Source organism: Papilio polytes, unplaced genomic scaffold (genome assembly GCF_000836215.1).
Source record: "Papilio polytes unplaced genomic scaffold, Ppol_1.0 DF824047.1, whole genome shotgun sequence".
Taxonomy (NCBI): Eukaryota; Metazoa; Arthropoda; class Insecta; order Lepidoptera; family Papilionidae; genus Papilio; species Papilio polytes.
The window spans coordinates 3,300,076-3,310,064 of record NW_013525157.1 but is presented as its reverse complement, the minus strand read 5'-3'; the positions used below and the strand labels follow the sequence as shown (position 1 = coordinate 3,310,064).

Sequence of the window (9,989 nt, the reverse complement as noted above, 5' to 3'; positions counted from 1 at the left end):
AAAAATCACTAGTTTTGAAACATGTGACACCGAACAAATCACTAGTTTCGTTACGTTTCTCGAAAATGACGTAACGACTCACGCCTAGTGTCAAGTGTCAAAATCAAAACGCATGTGTATAAAATGAAAGTTGTAAACAAAACAACCGATGTTGCAATAATAAGAAATGGACAATTTGCGATAGGTGTTACAAGTAAGTGTTTTTACAAGCTTTTATTATAGTTTTGCTTTACAGCAGAACTGACGGTGACGGTAGCGAAACGTTTATGTGATGGCGACGAATATTAGCAAAACAAGCTTTAAGATGTCTGCGAAAATAGTAAGTTTGCGTAAGTTGTGAAATAGCAAGTAGAAACCCCAATTTAGACTCTGGTACTGGCATGACATAATGACAATGTCAACTTGATCAACTTCAATTTGTCAACTGTCATTTGTCTTTTGCGATAGGTAATTATTAAAAATTAACTTTATTTTTGCCTTTAATTAAATTGTTATGCTATTATAATATTACATGAAATATCTATTGTTAATAATAATTTTCTAGCAAAAATAACATAAAGCAGATTAACTCAAACACTTTTCTATTTGCTCAGCTCAGCCTTTCTAGCTACGTACATACTTTATTGTTCCCACGCATTGCAATTTATAGACGCGAGATGCACTTCCTACAAGATTTTGATCCTGAAAAATCTGTACGTGAAAGAAGGAAACTTAATCGAAAAAGCTATTTCATGAAGTAAGACAGTGTGTGTCTATAAAGGTACGATTTTTTAAAATAAGCATTGCGTTGTCAAAAGCATTTTTATTTCAGTCGTAATAAAAAGATTTACAATGAACGAGGACAAATAGCTGCTACAGGTAAAGACCTTTGCGATTGTTTAATTGAGAAATGCCCTGGTTGTCATTTTCCCTGTCCAAAATGTTCATCATTAAAGTGTGGAAATGAATGCAGGTATGTGTAGTACAATATATATATTTTTATAAGTAATGACTGTCAGATTCAATTCAAATCAATATCAGTAAAGAAAAGCTCATTGGTCAATCTCAGTGTTATCATTGTTGCTCTCATATTAATTTAATTTATATGATATATGCATACTTTCACCAAACCTATTTCATTGAGATATAAAATGTATATTAAAAAATTTTTAAAACTCACGATTGATAACTTTGTCTCTAAAAAAAAAACAATAAAAAACCAAGTACCAACAGAGCATAGCCATCTAGGTTGATTTGCATTTAGCTGTACTTCAGCTAAGATCTCAAATTAATGCAGAACAAACACAACACTTATCATAGCATGATTGAAGAGCAAAAAACGTAAATAGGTAGCTTTATTGGGCTAATATATAATATTAAGGGTTAACTAAATAAAATAAGTTTAATCTAGCTTTTGTATATTTTTCAGGGTAAATAGAAAATGGGTGTATGAAAAAATTGAAATTGAAGGCTTTGATACTTGCATAAAGAACAGTTATAAAAATAAATAAATAACTGAATTTAATTAAAAGCAAGTAACTTAAAGAAGTATTCCACTTCTACTTCCCCTTCCTCTGGCAGATCTGTGCAATGTACTGCATTATGTAGTATGGATTTTCCATAGTGTGCTCTGATTGAGTTTGGATATAGCTGACGGCACAACTCCTGGAATCATTTGTATAATAAAATTATTATTCATAACTTTGTGTTTTTATGTAAGCTTTAATATGATTATAGCATTATAACACTTGTATACAGACTTACAGGGTCTCTTGGGCCACATAATTTTCTAAATTCAGTGACAACACAACACTTTGGATCTTTGCTCTTTACTTCCAGTGCAATACAACTGCCTTCTGCTAATTGAATACACATGGTCTGAAAATAAATAATTCCAAGTAGGATTTTAGTCACTTTATAATGGTGGTAGTGATTATGAATTGTGTTAAGCAATAAATATCAGTTATTACACAGGCGCAAAAACTTTGCCGATGGCCGCATGACGTCACGCGTTTACAGACTACTGAACCGACAAGCGCAGGACGCGGTCTGTGTTAGTGGGAGGAAGTCATTGGTAAACCACTTTGTGGGCTGTGGGATCGGCGCACAAGCATCATTTCAGTCGTCACTTCCCTAATCATCTTTTTAGCAATTAAATCAACATCATTTTTTGTAAAATAATTGTTTGCTTAAACATCTACTTTTTAGATCGTATGTTAATAAAAAGTTTTTACGCCTACCTCATATTCCGGTAAAACACCTCTGTATATTTCGTAAAATTCCTTGGCATTCAGTAAACTCACTGAAAACATGGCTATAGCAGATATGTAGAAACCTTCTGAAGTGCTTATCTGTTCAAGAATTGACCCTACGTTACCATCGATTATGGCGTGGGGCTTTATGATGCAGCAAGTGCATTCCGTCATAGTTGCTCTGTATGGTACTCTCGGTACACCATGCTCATATCCAAAATATAAATCTAACATCTAAACAACGAAAAACATATCTAAACGAAAGAAACTAGATGATGAATCCACATAAGTTTAATCCGCTGTTATCATAACCTAGGATACTTGAAAGGGTTTATGTTCTATTCCGTTGTCGAAACACTTGTACAAAACATATTGTCACTCTTAATTTTTTGAAAGAGAATTAAGCAATATCATTTCGTACATATGTTTCGACATTGGAAACTCTAACTTTCAGGTTGTCGTCGATGGGCGTCGGATGAAGTAGCATTATGCGATTCGCTACGTCGCTGCTGGTTTTCCCACTTCTTCTATGATAAAAATGCTGATTTAAATGAGGTCAATAACAATGCCCATACACGATTTGCATCTTCCTGTGTTTGGCATCCATGAGCAACATTTTTCAACTTATTTTCCCCGTACAGGCGCCGCAATGTGCCTGGCGCTGCTATCGCGGGATCGGTATTTCCTAAACATTTTCGCCACTTTTCAACAGCGTTTGGCGCAACCAATTCCAACCCTATTATTTCTCCACCAGTTACATAGTCTATTATAATCCTGAAATGTTATCTCATGGTGAGTAATGAACATATCTACCAGATATGGAGTATAAAATTGTTTATGTTCTTTTCTTTCATTTATTCATTCAAAATGTAACGGAAATGCAAAAGGTTGATGTCTATTTGTCTATAGTCTTACTAATCGATAGTATAGTCTTACCAATATTATGAAAGCGAAAGTTTGCCTGGATGGTTGAATGTATGTGGCCTAAGCTGCGGAACGGATCTCGATTAAATTGTTCATAGATGTAGAAAATAGTCTAGAAGGGCAAATAGGCCCCTCGACTTTGAAGTATTTTTTTTAATTGCACGCGGACAGAGTCATGGCTAAAAGCTACTATATCTAAATTTTAATAAATCCTTAGTTTAATTGCTATGTAAGTTTGATATTATTTCTTAAAGTCGTCATTTATCAAGATAATTTAATTAGGCAATATGAAGTTATACTTACGGCATCATATGGCTACCAGACAAATGAGAATAAAGTTCTAAAGCAAACTCTTTAGTTACTTTACCGTTTCTCATTCGAACAATACGAAAACCTTTCTTCATTATGAACGTTATAATCTTTCCGTGTTCGCTTGGTGGTACTGGCTTAATTATTGCAAATGTACTGTGAATAATTAATAGTTTTTATAGCAGTAACTATTACGAAACAATGTAAACGAATTTATCCTAACCTTTGAACATTGTCGAAGAGTATTCTGCGAGTAGCCGGTGCACAGTCAATAATGTGTAGTAATTTTGAGAATATGTTAATGATATTACCAATCTGAAGCATTTCTAATTTAAGTGGAGGAAGATGTACTCGTCTTAATAGGTTTTTTCCTTTTTTCGATTCTATAACTTGTACGGAATTATCAAAAGGGAAGAAATTTAAAGTTAATTCCTTTATTTCATCCGCATCCTTGTCATACATTTCGCACAAAAATGTATATTTATCAAAATAATCGGCAGGCTGAAACAAATATGAAGTTTTGTATAAACGATAACTGTAACACAGTTATCGTTTTTATTGTTTGGCAGTGGTAGTGTCCGCTTTTACATCTTAGCACGAATGGGCCGGCACGCCCGATGTAATCGCACGACCACACAGAAGACAGGCTGGAAATGGAAGCAATTCCGTGTTTCGTCTAATAAGTGTGGTGCCGAAGGCCTAAGTTAAGTCCCTTTCTCTTTACCACCCTTTTCTTATAAGGAGAGGATGGGAGGGGGGAGTGGATTTTACGGAGGAGATGCATAGGAAGGGGAAATATACTCTTTATGTTTGTCTCCTCCTCTGTCGGATAAGGGTAGGCAACGCATCTGCAATTGCAGATGTCTATGGGCAGCGGTCATTTCGCTATTTTGGCAGATTCAGGTGGCCGCTTGCTGGTTTGCCACCTTATGATATAAAAAAAAACTAAGGATAAAATCGTAAGACCAATTACAATTAAGTTGAACAAAATACTGAACAATAATTCCTCTCTGTATGAAACTGGGAACCTAATTACTCTTGTTGCCGAAGTGCCTAATACTAATTACTACATAGAATTTATACCCATCTCACCATTTCTAAAAATGTTTTAGTTAATTCACAAAATGTTCGATATATTTAAGATTACAGTATTAATATTTGGTTACAAACTCGATGTAATAAAAAAGACCATAAAATCGACTTCTGGTAATTTTACCTTTCCGATTTGACATATAAAAAACTGAATTATGTTTAGAAAAAATGCTTTATTCAAATCACATTATTTGAAATTCTAATAAATAATATCAGTATAATTAGCGATTGAAAATTAAATACTACGTATACTAATATTTACTGCATCTTTATTCATTAAACAAATCCACAGTAATATGAAATGAATAGGCAGTTTCTTTGAAATTAAACCTCTCGTTTCGGTCCGACTTAAAAACGGTTATTGAAGATACTGACAGTTTAATTTATCTCCATTATTAGTTCAAAATCTTACCACCGTTACCAACCACAACCATCAGCGCCAAAATTACCAAAAGCAAATAAGCACAAAACATCAATTCCCATAGCCTGTTGTGTCATTAATTGCCAATTGACATTGACAACTGTTAGATTTTGAGACTTTGACATGTTTTCAATGTTTTCTACGTTTTGTTGACGGTTATTTTAGTTTTATCGATAAGGTGTTTTCTAGTTTTACATATTCATGCTAAACAATGGTAATTATATGCTTACAATTAATATATATATGGAATTAAGTATTTAGTTTATAATGTCCCGTGGAATTTTCTTTCAGGAAGGCGCTTACAGTGACAAATATTCTTTTATTGGAGAATGGTACGATAATCAGGCTTGTTTTATTCGGCGTTTCAATGTTTTTTATTATCCTGTTGATAATACATTAGAAATGTACGATATAAAAAACCGAAAAACGTTTGTAAGAAGAGTTAAAGTTAACGGAATCAATCTGGAAAACTTTTACATTGGCTGCACATTGTCCATTTTGGGACGATTAATTAAAATTGTAGACTTTGCTTGTGAAAATACTAGAAAACTATTACATAAAGATGTGCAAGTGTAAGTATTGTTGTAATAATCTGTAGGTGATAATATGAATATGTGTTTATTTATTATAAACTTTATTACTACAGTACCTTTGCAATGATCAAACCATTGCCCACCAAAATTGTTGGTAAGATAGTAAAGCATCTAAATGACCATGGACTGAGAATATCTAAAATGAAGAAAGCCAGACTTACCGCTGATGATATACACATACTTTATAGATCTTTAGTGGGTGATTCAACATTTCCGTAAGTTGAAATATTTTTATGTAAGTTATGTTTTGTTTTATTTTTTTTGTTATTAATCGTTTATTTTTAATTTTAGCTTTTTGCTAGAACACCTCAGTGGACAACTGGTGTATGGAATGGAGTTAGTTGGAAAGGAGTCAGTATCAAATTGCATTAAAATCTTAGGAGATAAAGATCCACATAAAGCAGAGCCCGGTACAATTAGAGCTTTGTATGGAACTGATTCAGTCAGAAATTGTGTACATGCAGCATCCAACCCAGAAGATGCTTTACAAGTGAGTTTTTCAGTTTATTTGCAGTTATTATAAGAGGAGTATAAAAGCCAATACAAGGTATACTCTTACTTGTATTTACCACAATTTGTTCTGTCTGGTTAAAAAATAAATAATTTATATAATTACATACTAGACTTTGCTTGTAACATTGTCCATGTAGAATAAAAAAATCATCTAATAAATATAGCCTATGTTAACCAGTGATAATGTAGTTTTCTAATGGCAAGAGATATTTTTTTTAGTTTGGTCTTGTAGTTTGTGAGTTATTACATTCCAAAATAGAGTTATTTCCTTTTTGTAATATTAGTATAGAAAAGAAACTAATATTAAATTATAAACTATTTTAAATTGAACATAATGAGACTGGAATTGTTAATCAAAATAAGTCATATTAAACAATTGATTTTCAGCAGGAATTTCCTTCTGTTAGCATTTTTTCCATTATTTGTCTTTTATTATTTATTTTTCAGGACATAGAGTATTTTTTCCCTCCCCCACCCCTACGTTCGACACGTCTCCGTCTTACAGCGACATTATCAAACTGTACACTTTGTATTGTAAAACCTCATGCAATTAGAGAAGGGAAATTAGGCACTGCGTTAGAAATTATTGATGAAGGAGGTTTTGAAGTCACGGCTTTAAATATGTTTATTGTAGAGATTGATAATGCTGCAGAATTTTATGAAGTGTACAAAGGGATTGTACAGGAGTACAAGGTTTGTATTCTATGTTCACTTATTGCTTTTATAGTTTAATTTCAATGTTTTACATTACTTAAATAATCATGATGTGTCATTTTTTAATAACTTAGTTACATTAGTTTGTACTAAAGTTTAGATAATTCAAAGTTTGGTTTTTGTTGTTTTTCAATTCTTAATGATAACCTGTATATTTAATTTTCAGGGTATGGTTGAAGAGTTAGCAAGTGGTCCATGTGTTGCCATGGAAATAGTGGCTAAAGATAAAAGTGTGGTCACGGCTGTAGAATTTAGAAAACTTGTCGGTCCAACAGATCCTGTTAGTAAATATATTACATTTTACAAATAATACAACAAGCATAATAGTTGAAAATTATAAAAACATTACCTCAACTGGTCTGATTCCTCTTTGGGAAAAATATGAATCAAAAACCTCACTCATTAAAATCTGTACAGCATTTTATAGTAAAAGAAAATAAGGTGACATATATACAAATCTACATATATAAAAATATCATGTTTTGTCTAATGTGTGTGCAGGCCGGAGATCTAATATTCATCCATTATAACTTACTAGCATTTCCATATAAAGAAGGGAGGTGAAGTTGGCTAAAGAGTGAATGCATAGGAAGGGGATATATCCTAAGTCTATGCGTCTTTCCTGCGTCGCTTAAAGATAGGCAACACGTCTGCAATTCTATTTACTGAATACTGAAACATTAGTCACATCCTTTACCAATACTCAGTACTCAGTCAGTTGATTAAACTACGCATTTACTTTATTTTCAGGAAATAGCAAGATTATTGCGTCCCCACACATTGAGAGCTAAATTAGGTAAAACGAAAGTGCAAAATGCAATACATTGCAGTGACTTGGATGTTGATGGTTTGTTAGAGGTGGAATATTTCTTCAAAATTCTAGATCTTTAAAATAAGGCTGTTTACTTAATTAGATTTTTTTATTTGCTTGAGAAGCACCTATGATATATGAAAATGTATTAGGTACAAACTCCTTGGAGGCTTTAATTCTAGTCTAATCTAACTAGAATGGATAATTCGAATATTTATGTGGTAGCAATGTATTCTTCTTAAGACATGAATTAAAGTCTCTAGCAGTTGTACTATTTGATTTGTATTCTGTCTCAATTGTGAGTTTCCACTGTCGCGATACTTGTATAAAAACACTGCCCTCTTATTTTCTTTGAAAATGTATATTATACAAGTGTTATGGAATTCATGGTAATTTCTAATTTTGGTGGTGTTCATACTCAGAAATATTGTTCAATCAAGACTGATTTTGCTAACTTTATTGTGTTATTTTAAAGCTGCTATAATAAATGATTCATGTCTTAGTTTTTGTTTCTATTTCCTAATTTACAAATGTTTCCTGTTTGAGAAGTTAAGACGTTAAGACGAGCCTCAGCCTTAAGTAGACAGAAATCTGCATGTAATGACGATTTAGTTAATCCCCGATATTATATTAATTCGACAGAGTTTTTTTGTAGCAAAAAATTAAAATTACCAACACACTAAAAACAAAATCTCACTTATTTTTCTCTAAGTTCAGTATTTATTTTTAAATTAGTCGTTCGTCACACTGGACACTATTGAATAAAGGGTTAAAAGAGTTTTTTTTTTATCGATTAGTGATATCAACGAAGTTATTAAAAAGAGTGTGACAGCATGCTATCCCTCGGACATCTTTAAACGCCTCACCAAATTACAAGGCACATTCCAAACACAATGCTCATGAGTTTGTTTACATTTGTCTGTTTCATAACTTAACGATGTCGGCTATTATATTATCTCGGAGACAATCGCGGCAGTTTGACTGATTACATAATTTATGATACAATAGCTTATTGGTTACCGTCTAATGACGCGGTCTTAGGTTCGGATTACACAATAAAAGTGTTGTTTAATTACAACTTCCGATATGCATTTAATTTATTGTAAAGGAATTATAAAAGCAAAATGTATTGTATTTTTGGTCAATTTATATTAGGTAATATATTCGGTCACTGTTTATTTATTTGTTTTTTTTTTAACGTGCATTTAAAGTATCCTTTCGCCCGTGACTCCATCTTCGTCGAATTAAAAATCGAAAGTTAGTAGCTTATGTTTATTTTTCCGGACTATACATCTATGCCTCAAACTCTAACATCCATTCATCCATTTATAATAAACTTTCGCATTTATAATATCAGTACTAGTAATATAAATATTCACAAGAATTCTGTATACATTTAGATTCTGTTTACATTAAGTTTTTTAATGTCATTTGCGAGAGATTGTAAAAGATAGAAGACCTTCAACTTTGTTATTTAAAATGTTTGGAAATGGAATCATTTCTGTTCGAATAATATTTAGCTCAATTATGTTTATTTTTAGTTAATATTAAAAATATAAGTAAACTAGAAACGTAACGTGACTTTCTTTATTTTTTTCCTACTTTTGATTTGCACGGAAATATATTGCTATCTCTGTTTATTTAAAGAGAAAGAGAGACGGGATTATGTTTTTGTACAATTTCACCTTTGGGTAGAGTAAAAGGCAGGTTCAATACCAGAAAGTGTGCTGGAGTACGCATTTAAGAGTTAGAGTACCCTTCCTTTTCAAACACCTTCGAATATAGCGTTTTAAGTAGTTGTTAAAAGTTTGTCGATTTGCAGAGAAGACTTGGTCTTACGTTATTTGCATTCCAAGACCTTATGCGTAGTGTAGGTTTTTAAAAATGTTGACAGACAAGTAAGCGATTTACTATCAGATAAACAGGTCCATCATCTCAAGTATTTAAAAATAAAGAAATTAATGTTTTACTTCATGTTCATTGTGATCGAAAAAATTCTATTTAAATATTTTTGTTGCGCTTTATATTGTTTAAATTTGCTTCAAAGCACGTTTTCTTAGATAATGTAATAATTTAGTTATGTTAACATCTCATAATAGATTTAAGACGTATATTTGGCACGTACAGTTTAGCTTATGTTTTAGACAAATAACTGATGTTGCAGTAAAAGTATGAATGTTTACATTCTTTACTTTTTGTAACAAATTATTTACACTTTGTGAACAGTTAATGTATGTTTAGTAAATAATTACGTTAACGTAATATAAACTTCCTTTTAATTTCTAAAATTATCTCCAAAATCTCTTAATGTTTGTTCAATTACAAATGTTAGTTTAGTTAGCAATTACGTTTAATACATGAAATTGTGATTTTTCTTAAAA

General features: G+C 31.9%; 3 protein-coding genes across 4 annotated transcripts; 2 read left to right on the top strand and 1 right to left on the bottom strand.

Moving 5' to 3' along the window:
* Positions 1-348: 348 nt before the first annotated feature.
* On the top strand, positions 349-1,510 carry LOC106100578 (ARL14 effector protein). 2 transcript variants are annotated; one of them, XM_013279468.1, is made up of 4 exons: positions 349-447; positions 650-736; positions 812-952; positions 1,409-1,510. In XM_013279468.1, the coding sequence occupies exons 2-4, from the start codon at positions 657-659 to the stop codon at positions 1,488-1,490; spliced, it is 303 nt and encodes a 100-aa protein (XP_013134922.1). In that variant the 5' UTR covers positions 349-447; positions 650-656; the 3' UTR covers positions 1,491-1,510. The 2 variants fall into 2 exon arrangements, with proteins under 2 accessions (XP_013134922.1, XP_013134923.1); XM_013279469.1 differs by having other exon boundaries at positions 431-447; positions 594-736.
* On the bottom strand, positions 1,377-4,698 carry LOC106100577 (nucleoside diphosphate kinase 7-like). Its single transcript, XM_013279467.1, has 7 exons — positions 4,557-4,698; positions 3,688-3,965; positions 3,459-3,620; positions 2,807-3,005; positions 2,220-2,465; positions 1,744-1,857; positions 1,377-1,644 (listed from the first exon to the last, which is right to left on the bottom strand). The coding sequence occupies exons 1-7, from the start codon at positions 4,557-4,559 to the stop codon at positions 1,501-1,503; spliced, it is 1,146 nt and encodes a 381-aa protein (XP_013134921.1). The 5' UTR covers positions 4,560-4,698; the 3' UTR covers positions 1,377-1,500.
* Positions 4,699-5,081: 383 nt separating this feature from the next.
* LOC106100466 (nucleoside diphosphate kinase 7) lies at positions 5,082-8,092 on the top strand. Its single transcript, XM_013279330.1, has 7 exons — positions 5,082-5,191; positions 5,269-5,549; positions 5,624-5,785; positions 5,862-6,060; positions 6,531-6,776; positions 6,964-7,077; positions 7,548-8,092. The coding sequence occupies exons 1-7, from the start codon at positions 5,189-5,191 to the stop codon at positions 7,686-7,688; spliced, it is 1,146 nt and encodes a 381-aa protein (XP_013134784.1). The 5' UTR covers positions 5,082-5,188; the 3' UTR covers positions 7,689-8,092.
* Positions 8,093-9,989: the final 1,897 nt, after the last annotated feature.

What these genes read in the sequence shown, in the direction of transcription:
- LOC106100578 (XM_013279468.1), top strand. Translation starts at nt 657, where the DNA reads ATGCACTTCCTACAAGATTTTGATCCTGAAAAATCTGTACGTGAAAGA. An exon ending in CGAAAAAGCTATTTCATGAA is followed by an intron (nt 737 to 811) that starts GTAAGACAGTGT and finishes TTTTTATTTCAG; the next exon opens with TCGTAATAAAAAGATTTACA. An exon ending in AAGTGTGGAAATGAATGCAG is followed by an intron (nt 953 to 1,408) that starts GTATGTGTAGTA and finishes TATATTTTTCAG; the next exon opens with GGTAAATAGAAAATGGGTGT.
- LOC106100466 (XM_013279330.1), top strand. An exon ending in GGATTGTACAGGAGTACAAG is followed by an intron (nt 6,777 to 6,963) that starts GTTTGTATTCTA and finishes TTTAATTTTCAG; the next exon opens with GGTATGGTTGAAGAGTTAGC. An exon ending in TTGTCGGTCCAACAGATCCT is followed by an intron (nt 7,078 to 7,547) that starts GTTAGTAAATAT and finishes CTTTATTTTCAG; the next exon opens with GAAATAGCAAGATTATTGCG.
- LOC106100577 (XM_013279467.1), bottom strand. An exon ending in CTCTTCGACAATGTTCAAAG is followed by an intron (nt 3,621 to 3,687) that starts GTTAGGATAAAT and finishes AATTATTCACAG; the next exon opens with TACATTTGCAATAATTAAGC. An exon ending in GTGTTTTACCGGAATATGAG is followed by an intron (nt 1,858 to 2,219) that starts GTAGGCGTAAAA and finishes ATTTATTTTCAG; the next exon opens with ACCATGTGTATTCAATTAGC.